The sequence below is a fragment of the Caloenas nicobarica genome, chromosome 7 (genome assembly GCF_036013445.1).
Source record: "Caloenas nicobarica isolate bCalNic1 chromosome 7, bCalNic1.hap1, whole genome shotgun sequence".
Lineage (NCBI taxonomy): Eukaryota > Metazoa > Chordata > Aves > Columbiformes > Columbidae > Caloenas > Caloenas nicobarica.
In genome coordinates this window covers 4,978,012-4,998,539 of record NC_088251.1, presented here as the reverse complement: position 1 = coordinate 4,998,539, position 20,528 = coordinate 4,978,012, and the positions used below count along the sequence as shown (strand labels likewise).

Below are 20,528 nucleotides of genomic sequence, written 5' to 3'. Positions count from 1 at the left end.
TTGTTTGTTTTTAACTCTTGCTCCTTGTAAGCTTTGACCAGCAATGGCAGCAAATGGGTTGAGAGCAGAACAAATCGCCCTTTCTCACTGCCGTTAGTGTTTGGGATACCGGTTTACTCCTGAGGAAGCTATGATGTTATAGGAAAAACAGGGAATAATCTGTTAACTTGTCCAGTGATTAATGAAAGTGTGAGGCTTCTTGTGATGCTACTCACCATGAAAAGCAATAGTAAAAGATAGTTGAAGGATAAGAAATTGAATAACTGACACTTTGGAGAACCTGCTTTTTCGTACTATGTAAGTAACAAAGTAGCAAAACTCAAACTACAGCACTAATGAAATATATCAGTGATAATGAACTAATATTTTCCTTTGATAAACCAGTACAAGAGAAACGTATTGCTAATAGCTATTCACTCTGGTAAGAACAGCCTTTTTTGAATGAAAAGCAAGTGTGTGTTACGTGATTGTATAAAACTTGCATGCTCAAAACATTAATTACTGCTTGAAAGACGCGTCTGTCTGGCAGCGTAAGGTGATAACTTTCTGTACTAAAAGGTTTTGAGCTGAACTGGTTGACTTTATATTACCACAGTTTCAAAACTCTGGAACCCACCTGGGGAATGGGTTGTTGAGAACGATGCAGCTGGTCGAAAACACCTTGAAAATGTCCCGTCCGAGTTCAGGCTCCTCAACTACTGGCCTGGAAAGGAGGCGTCTCTGCTGCTTTTGGGAGGTGAAGAAACACCACCCAAAGATATGAGCTTGGAGGGCAAGCAGAGGAATGGGGGCTACAGCCTGGCCGAGGGGACGTCACCAGTTTGAAACTTTGTTCTTTATGTCTTAACAATTCTGCTTGTTGACTTTGAGGTTTTGCAAGCGCATGCGTAGGTTCAGGAGTCAAAATTCTACGTAGAAGTGAATTAAAAGTGCATACAGCATCAGACAGTGTCTCCTGTCATAAAAAACCCCGGCTGTATTAGTAGAAAATGTTGATATTGAAAGGTTGGTTGTTTTTTTTTTTTAGGCTTTATAAGAAGTCTATAATGGATGGGGAGATTAGTGAGCACATCAAAAAGGTGCATTTGGAAGGTGCGGGACAAATATTACTGTTCTTACAAAGATTCCATATTTATTTGAGGTTGGAGAGGGGGAAGAAATTAAGGGGAAATTTGGGCAGAGCATTTTTAATCCAGAAGCTAAAATGAAACTTTTAAAAAACAAAGCCCTCTGTGCTATGTATAGTTTTACCTTTTACCAGTTTTGCTTAATGTCTTAATATTCACCTGTATTTTGGAGCACAACCTATATAACTATTTGATGCTGCAAGCCAGCAAGTGCTAAAGTGTTTCTGAGATATTCCACTGAGGTAACGAAGGCTGCTCTCTGGAAAAGTTATTCTAAGTGTTTCTGAATTATGTCCTCGGTGTCTGCCTTGGTTTTTTCACTTCAGATTTTCTGTGCAGCCTCTCTGAGGAAAAGAAACTGGTGCTCGTTTGTAAAGGCACTTTGTGATGGTGTAAGTAGCAGTTGAATCTTGCTCTTCAAAGTGGCACCTTTGACACTGTAACTAGGGATTAGCATTTAAAATGACACTGTAATTTTGCATATCAATGTGCGTAGTGAACGCATCTTTTAAGAATTCCAGCCACTCGGTTGCACCACATTCCTGCTGCCCCCGTTCTGATGACAACTGAGCACATCAGGGCACCAAAGTCCTGGTGTCCTCAGGAGCTGCCTGGCCCCTGCACGTTTTCATCTGTAAATTAAGATTAATTATGAAGTTTCGACGCTTGTTTTCCACTCCCTGCCTGGAGAGTGCTACTCCTCGGTGTACGGTTGCCCTCTGACATCAAGGAAAATCCACCTGTACGCAAATACATCTTGAATTTGTGCAGATTAGGGATTTTCTGGGGGCAGGTTGCTCAGTTTCATGTGAGGCTTTCCAAAAGACGCCCTGATCATTCATTTATTTTGTAAATTATGCCCACAGCTACACTTGTCAAGCACCAGCACTGAATTCATACCAGGAGAAGATGTAGTTTGAAATTCCTCTAGGTTCTCTTTCAAAGTAATGGCATTTTTTCTGTACGTAGCAATGCATCCAGCCCACCCTTTGAAAAAGTTTGGGGGTGTTTTTTGTTCTCATTGTTGTGGGGTTTTTGTTTGGGTATGTTTGGGTTTTTTCTTCCTTTTTTTTTTGTTTGTTTGTTTAGGGTTGTGGGGTTTTTTTAAGGTAAATCTTTGTTTAACAAAATAGAGATGTCATACAAAGTAGAGAAGTCCTGGGTTTTGGGGGTTGGGGGTGAGGTGTTACATCCTACCCAAAAGCATGCAGAATACTTCTTATTTTTCCTCACAGAAGATCTGGGAGAAAGCCATGAACAAATGAAGCGACATAACACATTCATAATAACCCCAGAAAAGCTTTCTGCAAGGTCCAAACTATTACAGTTTGCCCAGAACACGACATTCTGGCCATCTCAAACTTGCTCCATCCTCTTTTCTGGATTCCTGACAGTCATGTCAAAACTTATTCCTTAAGAAGAATTTGTAGCATTTCATCACTGGATGGAACCTCCTATCATCGAGTTCCATACGAAAAGTAAGAGAGAAAATATTTTACTACTTAGTCTCTCAACTGTTTTTTTCAGACCATCTTTCTGGTCTCTCTGACTATTGATAAATGTCTGCTGGCTTGAATAGCTATTTTGTATGAAAATACTGTGACGGAGGAGAAATGATTTCTGGGTTTATGATGTATTTCAGGTGTGAGGCACTTCTACACAGAATAGGTGGGTAATTAACAAATGTATTTGTCAGTAAACTTAGTTATTAAAACTAAAATGATTTACCTCAGCTATTCTGGAAAGTGTGTATTTATTTTCAGTTGTGTGTATACCCCTGTGAAACTTCTAAAATTCATATTAAAAAAATTATATTTTAATACTCAGATTAAGATTCACATCCTTACTTGGTTTAAGAAACAAAAACCATAACAGCAGAAGATTCTCAATACTCATCCACTTGTTTGGAAGTGAACTGCTAATGCTTTTCATGTAAGCATTGGGATATATTTTTATCTCCTTTGCGGAGTTTAACCCTTGACTGTCTATCAGCAAATGCACTTTCCTTCTCTGTGCTATTGAAAAAAAAAAATTGGCTAGTTTATGATGGGTCTTCAGTAGCCTGTAATAGAGTTTGAAGTTGATAATGCTGGCCAAATTGTGAAAAAAAATTATACATCACAGAAAAGAGAAATATACTCAACCGATGTTTCAAATTTTTGTGTGACAACACTGTAAACTTGCAATAATTCTTGAAGTGGTTGAATATTTAACTTAAGATTCGCAAACTTTATAAGTGGAACAGTTCAGTAAACGCTTTAGGCAAGGACGCATTCGCTTTATTGAGGTTTTGAACTAGGGTATTGACTTACTGAATTTTGACTGTTCTAAGTGAGTTTCTATCAATGGGCTTTTGTTGATGTATTTTGAGCCTCCGTTCGGGCCTTGCTTTTGCTCCCTAGAATGACCCAAACCAACGGATAGCGAGTGAAAAGACACAAACATCCACGGAGAGAGGACAACCGAACAAGGAGTTTTCCCACCGCATGGAATTTTTTCCTACATACAGAGATAAGGCTCCAATGGCTTCAAACAGAAGAGAGTGAGATAGAAAAGAGATAGAAAAGCAGACGCCTTTCTGGGCAGGGTAGGACTAAACCCCACGGTAATTCAATGGTCTTTGAATATTTTGTTCCTGCTTCCAGATAGGAGCTTATAGGAGCTTTTCCGAACCTGTATTTCTTATAATCCAACGCTAAAAATTGTTCATCTTTCCTTAAAGACCTCATTTTGAAGTAAATCGATGATAATTTAAAAAACAATTCTGAAGCTTATAAAAAATAGCCAATAAATAATGGATAAACAATAATTTGGAAACATTTTGCTATGATATTTAGCCGTATTAAAAATATGTTTGTATATATATATACACACATCTAAAAATATTTAAACTTGTAAACATTTTCAAACTTTCTCTTAGGCTTTTTAACACTGTCATGCTTTTAATACTAAGAAAGTTTTGCTGTGAATTGTTCCAGATTACTACTTTACCACTTTGGTCACTTCAGAAATCAAGTAATTTTCCTGAAATCTCTTTTCTTGCACAGTGGCGCAGTTACTGGAAAACAGCAGATTTAAGGGGTTCATATTGGAGCTTTTATTGGGAATATCGGGGTCTACGTGGTTTCCCACCTTCAGGCAAGGACCAAGCAGTTAGGTAAGTTTTGCGCCTTTGTGGTCACAGTTTGATAGGATTTTATAATGTTCCCTGGTTTGAGTTCTGACACTTGGGATGCTGCTTCCACCTGCTCGGGTCGTTAAAGATTATTCCACCTTTTGCAGGAGAAAAGACTGTATTCTTCTGTGTTAAAGTAGTTCCTGGCATCCTGGATTTCTTACACTTGGCTTATCTAACAGTTAACAACATTTCATCTTGCCCAATGGTTGGTTAAATTCATAAGGTCCTTGGTTATCCGGTGCCTGATAAAGATAACATTTAAATAATTACATATGGCTAGCCTGTTCAAAAGTTTAATTGGCTCGTAATTGAAAAAACCTGGCTGTGCCCGATTTCCAGCTATTACTTCTCGTTGTACCTTTCCCTACTGGCTTTGAAAATGATGTTGTTTCCCTGGGAAGGTACTTGTGTGTAGTTAAACTGACCTTGTACGTGCTAAGGGAGCGTAATGGCCAAGAGGCCTCTGTCCATGGGCAGCTGCCGCATAAATTGGATCAACTTGTGGGAGGATGGAAAACGACTTTTTTTTTTTTTTCTTTCGGTTGATTAACCTTCTGCTAATTGCTAATCCCCACCCCGCCTTGAGGCTCGGAGAACCTCAGGTGCAGTGAGGAGGGTGCAGAAGCACCCGGGAGCCGCCTCCCCCGGCCCGGTGCCGCTGGGACCGGGACCCGTTCGGCTCCGGCCGCCGCCCCCGGGTCCGTTCCCGGCCGGGATCCCGCCGGCCGCCGCATTCGGGAGCACCTGCACTTCCCGGCGGGCTGCCTGACATTTGCAGACATCTGCACGGATCGCTTCACTCGTTCTGACCGCCTGGCAGCCCTGCCCTCCGCGCCTGCTCTTCCACCTTATCAGATAGCGCTCTTATCGGCGCTAACTTTAGGTCGCCTTTCCCGTAATTCGTTAAGTGGGGAAGAGCGCTCAGCTCCACCCCTCCTTGTTGGCAAGAGCACGTTCATCACCGTTTCCACCGTCCTTAATTCGCCTGGTGAGTGATTTGGGGTTTTTTTTTTTTGGTGCCGCATCGCGGCCGCGCCTTTCAAAGCCAAGTTAAACAGCTCAGTGCGGTAACGGGCCATTGAAGTTTTTCCCCAAAAAAGACAAGGCGGCGGGGAGGGCGATATCAGTGCCCCGGGGGAGGCAGGAGCCGGGAGTCCCAGCCCGGGGGGGGCCGTGCCCGCCGCTGCCGCTCCGCCCCGCCGCCCTCCCCGGCCGCGCCGCCCCCCGCCCCGCCGCTTAAAGCCGCCCGCCCGCCCGCCTCGCCGCGCTCGTCGCCCCACGCCGCTCCCCGCCGCCCCACGCCGCTCCCCGCCGCCGCGATGCCGCTGTGGGGCTGGAGCCTGCTGCTGGCCGCGCTGCTCCCCGCCGCCACCGCCGCTCCGCCGCCCGTCTGCCCGGAGCGCTGCGAGCGGTCGCGCTGCCCGGCTCTCCCCTCCTCCTGCCCCGGCGGGCCCGTGCTGGACGCCTGCGGCTGCTGCCGCGTCTGCGGGGCGGAGGAGGGCGAGCCGTGCGGCGGCGAGGGCGGGCCGGTGTGCGGTGAGGGGCTCCAGTGCGTCGTGCCCCCCGGCGGCGTCCCGGCCTCGGCCACCGTGCGCAAGCGGGCGGCCGTGGGGCGCTGCGTGTGCTCCAGCAGCGAAGCCGTGTGCGGCAGCGACGGGCTCAGCTACGCCAGCCCCTGCCAGCTGCGGGCCGCCAGCCGCCGCGCCGAGCGGCTCCGCCAGCCGCCCGTCATCGCCATCCAGCGCGGAGCCTGCGGGCAGGGTAAGGGCGGGGGGGCCGGGCTGGGTGTTGCGGAGCCGGGACCTCGCAGGTGCGGAGCTTTGGCCCGGTTGGCGTCTGTCTCCCCCTGCGGGTTCAAGAGAGAGAGGCGGGGGGGTCGCGCAGCCCCGGTGCAAGTGGCTCCGTGCTGTCCCGGCTGGTGTCTGGCATCGCCGGGGCAGGAGCGAAGGCGAGGGCTGGCCGGGGCTCAAGTGCGGTATTCAAGTTCAGTGAGAAACTAGAGCAAGAATGCAGGGTTTGTCTTCGGCTGCCAAGCGCCGGGGGGAAAAAGAACCCCATTTCCAGCTTTAAAACTAAACATCTCCTTCCTCCACCCCCCACGCTCAAAGAGAAGTGATGCGGGGCTCAAAATTGGGGGAAACCGGTTGCGAAACCCCAGAAGCCGGTACGGATGAGGACCCCAATCCGGCTGTGTGGCTCCGACAAAGTTTGGAGAAATAACTTGAGCGCATTCCCCGTCCAGGCGCTTTGTCACAAAGAAATGCCTTGGGAAATAAAGCCAAGAATGTAGAAGCTGTTAAAATCTGATGGCAGCGAGTGAATGCGGCGTGTCCGCGGCTTTTAGCAGATGCGCTCTAATTATTAATAATAGATTTGCTAGAGAAGGGGATGCTTGCAACTAAACAGCGTGTTAAGCTGTCTTTAGGGTGTTTTGGTTTTGTTGTGGTTTCCTTTGGAGGATGGGAATGGCCGTTGAGAAGTAACAAGTGTTTTTCCCTCAGCGTTGTTATTATTATTATTTAGGATCTATTTTAGTTGAATCGGATGTAACTTGAGGACTCAGAGCTGCCGGACGGATGCTAATTATTTTGTAAACCATATAAAGACACGTTGCTGGGTTATGAAACTGTGGCTCTGCAGATGGAGTTGCTGGACTGAACAGAATGATGAGTGCAGGATGTGACCCAGCAACACAAAACTGCGCTGGGGATAATAAACATGGGATCTTTACAAGGCGCAACCCCTAATGCAGGCTGGCTTAAACCTTGTAGGCTAAGTCTGCATGTTCCTTCCAAGCCATTGGGCGCGTTTAGGGGGGAATATATAAAAATTATCATGAACTAAGCCTTTATTTCGGAAGTGGTAATCACCTTTCAGTAAAGCTGTTTCACTGAAGGTTGATTCTTGTCGTATAGGTTGTACCATTTCTGCACTTCTTTCTTTAAAAACAAATATTTTTCTAGATTTAGCCAGAAGAATGTTCTGATGCATAGTCACTATATGTTCAGCTTGGGCAAAATACACTGAGCCTGCTTTACAGATCAAACTTACACTTTTGGTATCAATACAATCAATTTTTTGTACCCTCATTTTTCCCCTCGGTTTCAAAGCTGCGTTGTGCTCTGTGGAACGTGTCTGGCATTTACTGACACTGGAGACAATTAAAGCTTTCACACTACAGTTTCCTGATCTCCAGTACAATATAATTCCTTGTGATTTTTGTTTTCAATTCATGAAACCAATATTGTTTTCTCAGTCTTTTCTGCTGGAAGTTTGCAGAATCCGGGCTGTGTTTGAGCTGGAGGGTGATACCTACTTCCAGTAAGTTGTATAGAAAATGCACAGGCCACATGTAGACCTTGTACAGGAAAACTCTGCTGCAGGATACACGTCACACGTACGTCCAGTCCAGACAATCATTTTGCCCTGTTGCATTTCTGGTTGGAGCGATGCTTATTTTCTCTATCACTAAGGACAAAAGGAAGGTACTAGAGAAGCTGACCAGTAGCGCATGTTTAACCCTGGCCCAGAGCAACCATTGCTGCAGGCAAAGCTTTTTTTCATATGTAAAGAACCTAAAATAACAAAAAAGAAATTGAGAGCAGGCTGTAAAGTGCTGTTGCCTGGAGCCAAATCCAACCATTGTTTTGAAAAGCCATTTCCTAATGTGTGACTCCTTAGAGTTGTTAATTTTTGATTTTATTCTGAGTTCATTTCCAGGAGTGCTTTTGCTACCTAGAGGTGGCGTCATCTTTTACTTTCCTAGTAACGTATCTATATAAATAATTTGGTGAATACAGTGCAATGGCCCAGGGAAATGAGGGAATGGGGATGTAAAGAAAGCTTTTGGAAAACTTTTTGTTGTCGTTTTTAAGTTTCACATCACTTTAGTAGTTGGTCAAATAGAATATGGTGTATATTGCAGAAAACCAAGTAACACTTTTTTTTTAAATTCAATTTCCATCTACTACAGTCCACTCCCAGTCCTGCTTTTGTTCTTCAGTGATTCTCAGTGCATCTGTTCAAATACCGGGTGCGTTTATGAGAGGATGCAGGAGAGGCAGGGGAAGGTCACTCCGGGTCCGTGTGCATAAGGGGGATGTTCTCCCATGCAAAATGGGAATCGTGAGTCTTAAAAAGCTCAAGAAAAAATTCACAAGCCTCAGAGCTTATTCTAGACACGGGCAAAACAGGGACTACCTGGAGAAACCCCAGAAGCAGCGAGGGGAAAGCCTGGGTTTAGCCAGGGAATACATCAGTTTAAATTGGTGCAATGTCCCTCTCTGGGGCCGTGTGCCCTTCCCAGCTGTCCCATCCCTTAGTGTGGCCATGGGCAGCATAGCCAGCCCTGGGTGCCTCGGGCAGATGCTGTAGCCCTGGTTTTCACACCAAAACCCCTGACACACGAGCTCTCGCAGCACCAGCAAGTCGTTTCCGGACCAGGACGGCTGAGCTGCAGCTTTTGCAAAAGAAATCTTCACTTTGCATGAAGCACATGAGCGATGTGGGCAGAGGACGTTCAGGCCTGCGAAGCACGTGCTGGGAGATGCTCGGTGCGTGTGTTGGTACCAGTGAACACACAAAGAAGGTGACTGTCTTCTGAGCAGAAACCACGACCACGTAAAAACCATCCCACAGCCGGGAGCGAGGTCAGGGCAACGAGACCTCAGCGTTCTGCGTTCTAAGGTTCGTCGTGCTAGGAGGATGTTTTCTTTTTCTTCTGCAAATATGTTTTTGGTTCAATTAAATCTCTCCTGCTGACCAAGGGAGGAAGGCTTGGGAAGTTGAACACACAACTTCAACCAGCCTTCCTTCCCCTCCTCACTTCTCCCAGCAGATGCTGGCAGGCGCTGCAGGACAGCGCCCTTCTCTCCGTGTTGTGCTCTTCACACTGTAAAACACAAATTAACCTGGATTTCACCTTTACCCAGAGTAAGAAGAAAGTTCCTCATGGTCACTCTCAGTTCTTAACTTTCCTCCGCCCCTTTTTGAACCAGATTTTTATGGTTTTGTATTTTTTGTAAGACTTACTCTGTCTAACGCAGTATCCCAGTGACCTCAGCAGCTCTCGGCATCTGTCACAGGCAATTTATGCTTCTTTATCGCAGACGTGCTGGCCCCATGGTGTCATTTCTGCAGTTTGATGCACGTTCTTCTGGTTTAGATTGAGCAGGTTTGGCGGAAGGCAGAGGTGAATCACACAGAATGTTAGGGATTGGAAGGGACCTCAAAAGATCATCTAGTCCAATCCCCCTAGTTTAGGGGTAACTCGGTTCTGGAAAGGTGTGTCACTGAAAGACACTAAAAGATATGGGGTTTGCTATTTCTTTTCATCACATTATCGTTTTGTAGTTCCAGAGAGAGGGGAGCAAAATACATCACTCAAACCCAGTTTCTGGCAAAGCATCCAACTTCATATTTTGAAATGCACCAGGCAAAATTACATCCAAGTGACTCTGTGTACTCATCTGGCAGAAGAAAGTGACTTTCGCGGTCAATAAACCATTTGTCATTAACTGTTGTGTCCTTTAAAAGCAGCATAAGAATGAAATCCATGCAGCAGAGGATGGGAAAGAGCCGTAGGTGGACCTGCCCGAATTCCTTTGCCTGCAGCACGGGCAGGGCTGATGGGCTGAGCCTTGCAGGAGTGAATAATCGGGGCAGGAAGAGAAACTCAGCTGAGAAATCTGGGAAGGCCAGGAACTAAGCCAGATATTTATCGAAAGTTGATATTGTTGTTATGAACTTGGCTTTCAGCTTGTTTTCCGAAAGATAATAGCAGGCACATAGTGGTTAGCCTGTTGAAGAAATGCTGGGAGAGCTTTGCAGGTTACTTGGAACGTGTCGAGTTTGTTAAAAATGACCTGGGAGGACCCAGCGTGAAGGAACTGGATGCTCAAATAAGTGCTCCGGCGCTGTTCATTTTTTTTAGGTGTCTTCATCTCCCTCGGTTGCTGTGTTTGGGTGGTCTGAAAGTCATTATCTTCTGACTTTCCTCAGTCTCTTTTGCAGCAGCAGCAGAAGGGGAGGAGGAAGGGAAGAGGCAGCTGAAGGCAATGGAAATAAATAGCAACGTATTTCCAGAAGAGAACCAATTCCCAAGTGTGGGATTAAAAAGCTTTTCCAAAGCCAAGTGTTCAGCTCTGAGAGGAGAGAACTGTAAGAAGTGGTTTGTCTGAAGCAGCTCACCTTTTCCCCTCTCCACATCTAGATTTCCGTCCCGGGAAGCCAATAGTAATTCTGTAGTCTCTAGACTTCAAAGAGTCGTGTTGGTAAATACGGATTTGGAACAAGGAAAGATACAATCCTTTCATCTTCTTGGCTTTGAAATTTAAAGGTACCTGTGGACTGGACAGGAATACTTAAAGCCATGAGTAAGCAGCAGGAGTCTTATTAAGCAGAGTTTGGATGTGATGGAGGCAGCGAATCCTGAGCAGTTAAGGGAAAGACTCTGCCCTCTGAGAAATAGGAGAAGCTGGAAAATATTTTTCAAATGTGAATTTACGCGTGCTTGGAGGGAAGGCAAGCAACGATCGAAATAGAAACTGGGGTGCTGTGGAACTTAACTTTTGTTGTAAATAAAGTCATTCCTCTCTCCCATAAATTGCTGGGGCCTCTAGGATCCCTGGCTGGACTTGGCAGTAAGTCCCACAGTGTTTGTAACTGTGCCCAAGTGAATATCCAATATTATTTTGGAGGCTGTGTTCAGGATGCAGAAAAAAAAAAAAGACTCTATTTTGTCTTCTGGATACAGGTCATTTTGATTCCCAAATTGGTTCACCTGCCTCATAGAGAAGATTATAACCGAAAAAATAAGTCTCGACTCCACCTGTATTGAAGGACTATAAAATATTGCATTGATCTCATGTTAACTGAAGAGGTTGACCTCATCTCTGTAGGTAACAGGGGACTTATAATATCTTAAACTTGTAAGACAGGTGACTAGTTATTTTATTTCAAAGTTTAGTGACTTGAGATGGTTTTGGCTGCTGTATTTTAGCAACTGGAGATGAACTGGGCAGCCAGGCAGGGTAGTTCCTGAATTTCTGGGTTAATATCAGATACCCTGGTGCACTGATAAGAAGCAGGAGGCTGGAAGCCGGTCGGGTTGTGCAATTCCTTGTGAGTGCTCTGCCAGGAGTTTTTCTGGAGACAAAAATGTGCGTGCATATGCACGCGCACTGCAAAAAAATACATACATGTGTGTAACGTGTAAGTAGATCACCAGCCTCTGCTTTTTTTGCATGCTAACTCTGCGAGCAATGACATGTTCATGTGCTGGGGCTGTGCTGGATGTCATGGCATAGCTACACTGTAGACACCCTGTTAAAATTCTTTGTGTTAACCAAACCTTGTTCCTGTGTCTATCTTTTTTTTTTCCTATCCAATTCTACCAGGGTTTCTCAGTCTTTCCATTTCCCTCCTCTTGCAAAGCTGCTTTTTGGTGAGATGGGAGATACAGAACACAGTGAAGAGTTCCTATATCCAGTGTTACAGGCTTGTTACTACAAATGTTGATGAGATGGAGCTCATCAAATTAAAAAAAAAAACACTTCATGTTTCTGACAGCAGTTGGATTTGTGCATATTTTTCGTCACAAACAACTGGTGGATAAAGTAATGCATATTAAATCTAATAACCACCCATAAATTTATCCGACAGTCTTAAATTTGATGCGGTTCCTATAGGAGAGCATTAGGAGAAGCTTTTCCGGAGGCCGATGTCATTACCCTGTTTTACAGATAATGAATCTGGGGCAGGGGAAGATAAAGAGCTTTGCTCAAGGTCAACCAGTAAAGCCAGTAGCAGAGCTGAGAGCAAACTGAGCTTTTCTGAGTCCCTGCTCATTTTTCTGCCCCTTGCCAGCATTGCTGCTCCGTTTTCCATTACTTTTCTTTTCCATTACTCTGTTTCTTAAGCTTGCAGCCTGCAGTTTTGGCTTCGTTCTGCAAATGCATTGATGATCTGTCGATCTGCATCTGCAGAAAGTAATTTTGAAGAAGGAAAGAAGCGGTTGGACCCAGCACTAATCAGGAAGAGAAACCCGAACAACCCTCTCCCTTCCCACTATCCCACCCCTAAAAAGATAAATACAACCCCCCAGGAATCTCATACTTCAACTTTTGTGGTAGTAAAGGGATGATTCAGTCTGTTTTTCCAGAACTGATGCGCTGTTTGGTATGTCTGCCCATTCTATATCAGAGATCTGTACATAGACCTCTGTCTATAACGGTAAAGCTTGGCTTACACTTGTTTCCATTTGCAATCGGACAGTAAAAGTGGGCAAGCACAAACTGCTTATAAATAAAATATGAAAAATATTGAGATGATGATCCTTCAAATAAAGCAGAATATGTGTGCAGATCAAAAAGCCACTATGTAAATACTTAATTCTGGATAGAGGAGCAGTGTATAGATGTGTATTCAAGAGAGTGAAACAGAAACCCGCTATTCTTTTAACGTTTAAGGAGAAACCATCCATGCGGTGGTGCAGGGCCCTGTGTGACAGTGGCAATGCCACCTCCTCTCTGCAGTTCTCTAAACAGGATGGCAGCAGCACCATCTGTGATAATCCAGGTTCGTTTCCCCAACACTCGCTGATTTCTGATGTCCGCGCTAAAATCCCGGTGGTCTCAGAGTGAGTCTTAAGACACGTGTACAAAATCCTGCCAAGGGCTGGGATTTGTTCAATATGTAGGTATTCCGCAGCTTTTGCCGTACAGTTTGCTGAATTTATTTATTGCCCTAGCGTAGGAGGGGTTTGTGTTTTATTACCGTTTTGAGGTTTCTTCTATAGATTTGATCCTTCTGCGCGTCATCTCTGTGACTGTGATCGGAGTCCTGCCACAGCAAGTGGGCCAATCGGTGCCTTCTCCAGCTGCAGAGAAGCAGCATCTTAAGAGGCTTTTTTTTCGCCTTGCATCTTAATAGGCTTTTTTTAGGTTTCTTGTTAGAGGAAAAACAAAACAAAAGGGAACGTTTAGAAAGCATGAAGACAAGAACTTGGTTTTGTTCCCTGGTGTCTTCATACCAGGGTTCCTGGAAGTTGAAACTAAGTCTCCCTTAAGCAGGGATTTCTTCTAAAGATGCAGTGTGAAAGTTTCTCATGAACTTAAAATGAGACCTTAATGGTTTTATAACGTTAAGAGGAATTTTCGAGCTCGAGCAGCTGTTGGTTACATGTAGGATATGGGAATTACCACGTCATTGTTACCTAATAGGTGTTTTGGGGTTGTTTTGCTGGTTCTCTGCCTGCAATGTGCAGGGCTGGGAGTTGAGTTAAAGCCGGGTGATGACCTGAGTTGGAAGCGACGTAAACTGAGCAGGGCTGGAGAAAAAAAGAGACGAGAAATTATTCCTGACTCATCTGTTATATTTTCAGCTTTCTGCAGAGAAGAGAATACCACATCTGCTTTAACCTGTTGACTGAAATATTCTTTTCATCTGTCTGCAGGAAATCAGGCAGACTCTTTTTTTATAACTACCTGACTTATATTTCTTAATGTTTCCCATTCAGGCAGGACTACCGTTAATGGTTTTGAGCTCAACACTCTTTGCCCTTGTCCTGAATTTCTCTTCACCATTATTTTTTTAGCGTCTGAGCATCTCCCTGCATCCCTTCTCATCCCTCAGACAGACTGACGTACCCCTGCAAGCCATGGCCACCCAGAGCCGTGCATCTATGTCTGCTTATTTGCAATTAATTTGTCAACTCGGATGAGCCCGGGCTCTGTATTGTATTAATATGGCAATGCTGCTCCAGGAACAGCATGTTCCTCCTGGCAGGGCTGCGTTCCTCCAGCCCAGGGCTCCAGCCTGGCTGTTTATTGAAAAAGTTGGGTTTCTTCCCACCTCACCGCTGGTGTTTACAGAAGGAATCGCAGTTTCCTGTTGTGTGAGATGGAGCTGTCGCCCCGCTCTGGATTCCCGCCCTCCCTGCTTACGCCGAATTGCTTTTTAACCTCAGCAGCTTGAAAGTCCATTGCTTCTGCTCGCCGCTACTATATTTGTGAGATGGACTTTTTGCAGGGGCAGCCAGTGCACTTGGGTTATAGAAGAATTTCTGGCATTTCTGTGACTTTGTAGATAAGTATTTTCTCCCTGTGAGGTTCTACAAAGGTTGCTGAAGCCCGAGACTATTCCTGTGAGATAAAATACAGGTTATGCCAATTTTGAATATAAACGTAGGACACTGGGGATTTAAATTACCCTTCACAAGTTGCACAGAGGCTGAGTAGTGCAGCTTAGACCAAGGTGTACACATCCTGGGTGTTCCTCCCTCTGCACAACGTTCCAACAATTTGACATCTGTCTGGCAATTCTAGTTGTAGCAGAAGATACTCTGCATCTGATTCATTTACTGCTTATTCTGCCTTGTAGACAAGTGGTAGGAAAAGTTCCTATGTGGCTAAAATGTTGGTTTATACCTGCAGTTATATGGGAACTTCCTACAAGAAAGCTGTAGGCACATTGCCCAAAGATATTGCCCACGGACCACTTTCAATTGCAAGAAAATCTTCAATAACATTGAGACTGGATGCCAAAAAGGTTCGTTTCATACTAAGAAGCTGGACTAATGAGGTTGGACCCAAGTTCTCCAAAGACTGTGTGCTTTGCAATTTAGTTATCTTCAAATATTTTTTTTTTCCTTGTTTTATAAATACAGAAGAGTCTGCACGTGTAATTTTCTTCATGTAGCCTGGTCATCGATGTGTTACCAATATCTACCTTTGCTTATTCATACATTTGCATTTTCATTAACTGACCCTCTTTAACTCTGATCAGGCTAAGCAATAATTTATGGCCAGTAGTGGGGAATAGGATGCCGATCAAGTCAGTTTTTATTCTTGAGAATATCAATTAAAATGTGCAATTTCTTTACCTTAATTTTCCTACTCAAAAGCGTTACGTTACACACTCTGATCTGAATGTTTTGCGTTATCATTAATTTGAGAGCTGTTTTGTTCTACAGATTTTGTATGGGCTCCCTATTTTGTTTAACTTGACAGCCTTTTTTTTTTGGTTTGTTTAAAATTGATGATTAAAATTAATGGTTTCAGTACAAATTTCGAAGCCTGTTACTTGCAAGGTCTCTGCATGTGACAGAAGCTGCCAAGAATGAACTGATCATCTAAATATTACGATGAAAATGGACTTAATTTTCCCTTTTTAAGTCTGCATTCATGCCAAAAAGCAGTTTTACTTTAAATCCTCACTTTAATCCTGCAGTGATTCTTCCTGCAGGAAATATTTTAAGCGAATACCAAATTTGTGCAGTTTACTCTTTGGTAGAATAAAATGCTTGAAATTTCTCCATTATTTAGCACGATGAATACATTTTTGCTTTTAGGGATGTCACAGTAAAACAGATTTTATTCTCAGAAATCTGAAGTTTATTTTTTCCTTGGATTACACAGGGGAAAAAATAGCTGATGTTATAGTAGCTTCATTAGTAAGGTGCTATGGTTTAGACCTCTTAAAATTTCCTCCATTGATCTGAAAGTTGTTCTTAAGCAAATCATCTATGATACATAGAATGTTGTTTCTTATTTTTGTAGTGTTTTCATTGCGTAGTAGCTTTTTTTTTTTTTTGGTTATTACACAATTTACCCTTGAATAGGAAGTGGAATATTTAGGCTTGCAGTTTTATGTAATTTAAAAAAAAGCGTGGCAGCAGATTCTCATACGTCACTTTTTCCTCGCGTCTCTCCAGCCGACCTTGCTGATACCACCGTTTTCAGTGTGAACTCAGCACTTTTGCTGGAGTTTTTGTTTCCGTAGTAGCGTCAGAGGTTTTAACATTTTCCTATATGACATGAATGGGAGTTGCTACAGACACCAGTGGCTGGAGTTTTGTTTGGGAGGGTGGAACTTCTCCAAGTACAACTATATGGTCTTGTGGTTTGTGTCGTTAGTCACCGATTCTGCCAGCCCAGAGGTTTTGTGTTTAAGCCCTTGTTCTGCAGAGAAACCCGAACCTAAGATGTTCTTTTGGACCCTTGCGTGTGTGTGCACCAGGGATTGTGTATCTGAATAAAACATTAAGCGAGCAGTGAATACAGGAGCAATTAATCATCTATTTTCGGCAGCCTGAGTGGCTTAATACATCTAATTGGCTCACAAACTTCAGCAGGTTGCAGTGACTCTGCTCGTACTCCGTTAGTGGGCAAGGATTTTGTAGAATCACTTATGATCATTACGGAGTTAACGGGGAAAGATAAATTAACCATGGATCCCTGGATCCAAGCTCCATTTTCTTCTGCTGGCACCAGCCTGATGTTCACAGACCACGGACCCCGCCAACTGAGATGGTAACACAGGGTCTGATGAACGGGGTGGGGGTGAAACAGCTCTCCCGGTTGAGAATGGTACAGACATGAACCAAACACAAAGGATATTTTAATTTGGTTCCCCTGGCAGGACAGGAGCGTTGCACTTTTCCAATATGCAGCATCTTTAAGGATGACCCTGGAGACGGAGCTCCACTGCTCCACCGCCCCTGCAATTTGCATACGAGCATCCTCTTTAACAGTTATAAAATTACAAATGCTGATAGTTGCAGCTGTCTTGGATGATTACTGGTTCATGGGGAGTTGTGGGATTTTTTAAGCTTGATGGGAAAGAATTTTTCCTGCTGGTTTTAAAGAAATCAAAGGTTTGATTCCAGACTGAATCTGAGCTTTTTCACTTAAGACATGAGGATATCTGGTGTAGTCACATCAAGTGAGGGTGGGAGACACTTGCTGGGGTGTGCCCTTTTTCCCCTCCCTGTGTCTAGGCTAAAAAGTCGTCCCATTGAATTAGATAATTGTGCTGGTTCTGACTTCAGAGATTGGAAAGGAGACACGGGAGTGTTGAGGATGCGATGGGGAAGGAGACGAGAATGGGCAGCGAGCTCAGCTGGTTGTGATGGCTGAGAGCAGAACCCCCTTGACTGATAGGGGGAAAACACATGAAAACTGGTTGGGAAAAAGACCCATTTTTGCCCGAGATGTGCCGAAAGGTTTGTGTGAAGAGCTGCTGCTATGAGAGGGGGATCTGTGCTGAGAGAAGACCTTCCAGAACAGCAGACGCAGCTCTCACAACGGATGGGGAAAGGTTCCTCTCATGAGATTTCTATTTCCAAAGCATCCCTTCAGTTTAACTCAAAAAGTCTTACCAAAAGCAGCACAGATGAGTTGTAAGCATTAAAGCATCAATGCCACTTTGAGCAACGCCCTAAGCAGAACCTAGATCTTAATACTCTTTTTTTGGCTCATCTTTATGAAACCAGATTATTTCAGTTGTTTACAGCCGGGTGTGCTTTTTTGCATGCCCTGGTATTCTGTCTTGTCTCCTAGCATTTTGTTTACTGATATTAGCCCTGTTAATGCCAATTGGCAGAGATTTTCCTTCTCATTTGAGGGCTGACAGCCAGCACACCTTTGAAGTCCTTGGAGAAATAGTTGCCTTGGGAATTTTTCATGCTGTAACTTATTTATGTTGGGGTTTTTTTAGTCAGTTTTTGGTCATTAACTGAATTCACAACAATCATCTTCATAATGTCATTAATAAAGTTTTCTGAACCATGCTCATGGGCATTTAGGTCGTTGTGCAATAGTTCAATAAAAACATTACAAAACCCAAATAATTGCCACATATAAATAGGAAGAGGAATAGTCTGCAAAGATCTGAACATCAAAGCTTGAAGGTATTTAGTAACTAGAGCTTTAGACAAGCTCACCTCTCAATGTTTAGAAAAAATCCAACAAAAAACTACAACCCCAAACACAAAATCAAAAAACAATAAGACCCTATTAAGAACAAAGCTCCAGAAGGATGTGGAAAAAAGAAAATAGGCCAGAAAATTGGAGAATCTTTATTTGCATGATTTCAACACTGGTTATACTGAAGAAACAGTTTTTAATGGAGAAATCTACATTTTGGGGACCAATTTAAGTATGGAATTCAAGAGTTACCCACCTGCTGGTGTACCAGTAAATCAGGATGGATACTGTGGTTAGATGTATGTATGAGAATACACAGGCAGTGGGGGTTTAATAGTCAAAATCATATCAATCAAAACTTTAAGCAATAAAAAAGCAATAGCTTAATGGTCAAGCACAGACCACTAAACCACTGCAGAGTGTCCAGCTCTTTAAACCTGAAAACTTGGAGGATGTTGCATGCTACCCATTCCACTCTTAAAACTGTATTTTCTGCTAAGACGCTGAACTACCAGTACAGCTGGAAAATATGCATGTAGGAGAGAGAATAGGAAAGCGTCTTCTGAGAAGTTCTGAATTTCACTGCCGTCTTCTACAGTGGCTGGTGATAACTGGAAACTACTGTCTGGCAGCTGAGAAATGGTGATTCAGATCTCAGATAAGGTTTTACACAGTGGTGGTTGCATATAGGAAAGATAAGTGCAGCTCTCGGCTCCCATGTGCATTGCTCAGTAATCCCAAAGAGCAATTAGCTATGGTGAGCATTAAGTATGTACACAATGGGTATGTGGTATGCATGTACATATGTCCATTTTTGGTCTCATTGTTTTTTCCCCCAGGATACTTTTTTCTTAGTGATAGAAGACATTTTCAACATAATAATACTTTTACTATAGTCTTCAGATTTTGTTGTCACATTGTCATAAAGACCGGTTGATATGATTATTTTTTTTTTGTTAGCGTTCGTCAATGAATTCATCTGAATGATACTTTGGCTTCTGTTTATTTGCTTTAAAAAGGTATGCTTTCTATTTAAGTGGGCAGTTTTTCAAGAGCTGTTGCAAAACTTGCGTTACACAATGTAAGAATTCCTAATACATAAGCAGTAGGCAGGCGTGGCAAGCTATCATAAGCTTTTTAGGTCAGTGTGCCATGAATCGGTATTTATTATCTAACTTTTTCAGAGTATGAAATTTTGACCTTTTAACTGTGCAGTTTAGTTTGAGACTGCACAAGGTGGCGGATTATACACAAAATACTTCTGAGGTCTTGGAATCCGCAGCCTCCGACTCAAAGTGAAGGCAACTGAGATGAAGCATTAGTAGTCTCACCATGTACAGCTTAGACACCCTTTCTCTTCTCGAATAGCTAAATGCAAAAAAAAAAAATGTTTGAAGGCATAAAAAAAGCTGTGTGTTTCCTGAGCAGCTCCCTCATCCGTAGGAGCTCTCTTTTTCAAGGGCAGGATGTGACCTTTGAATGTCTACAGCATTGTAACTGAGATTAAATCATTTTAGAAGCAGAGATCAAAAAGCATATTGATGAATACAGTAGTGCCCTGTGGCGCTGTAACCCAACATCATGTCAATCCAGTCTGATAATCTGTCAAAGCTCCTATTTAATATGAATGAATACTTCCAAACTACAGTTCTTGTCCTCCTACCAGTTTTCCAAAACATTCCCATTATAGTTATCAGCTTTATAGCAATGATGTGGTTCATTTGATACTGGATATTTCTAACAAAGGGAACACAAATCCTTTCATAAATTGATGTTTGTCACTCAGCAAGCCCCTTATGCGCTCCTGGCATAAAAGTCCAAGGAAAACAGCTTATGTGCAAGTCAGGCAAAGCCCAGAGTGCTTTTGAGGAAAACAGTAGGTTGAGGACACAGGTTTCCTGATCAACGTTCCTGCTTCATAAAGCAGATTAACGTCTCCGAACGGTGATCTGAAACCACATAGCAGATTACGTGGTTACTGCTGTGGCTGCTGTTCATGACTGATTGCATTCGCAGGGTATAAATGGGAAAAAACATGTTCTTAATTGATCCGTTAGTCTTTAGGTTGAGCAGCCACCCAGCTCATGAGGGCAGCATTTGCTAGTTGACATTGCTAAGTCGCCTGAAACCCGTCTTTCACCCCCGAGTCAAACCAGTATCTGGTTAGCATTAAAACCAGCAACATTTTGTTCCCAAATCATTCCTCTGAATCTCCTGCCATGGGTTTTTGCCTCTAGTATGTACTTAAAAATTCGCATGTATTTCCAGTCTGGTTTTCAGATAACAAAGGTCATTCAAGTATTGGGATGATTTTATAGCATAGTCCTGTGTCTCCTTCTACAATTCTGCAAATAATATGGCCTGTTACACCGTCACAGGCACTTACATCATCCACAAGCTGCTTATGGCTTTAATCTCTGGATAGATTTAGAAACCAAATGGCAAGGATGGAGCAGTGCAGCACATTAATACTCATCTGAACGTCAGTTGCAGTTTTGGCTTGTGCCTTTATAATGC

General features: G+C 43.5%; 1 protein-coding gene across 1 annotated transcript in view; it reads left to right on the top strand.

Annotated features, from left to right (window-relative positions):
• Positions 1–5,590: 5,590 nt before the first annotated feature.
• HTRA1 (HtrA serine peptidase 1) overlaps positions 5,591–20,528 on the top strand; it is a 33,699-nt gene continuing 18,761 nt past the window's right edge. Inside the window, exon 1 of the mRNA XM_065639300.1 lies at positions 5,591–6,066. Coding sequence (XP_065495372.1) covers positions 5,625–6,066 — 442 coding nt within the window. The 5' untranslated portion in view covers positions 5,591–5,624. The remainder of the gene's footprint in view (positions 6,067–20,528) is intronic.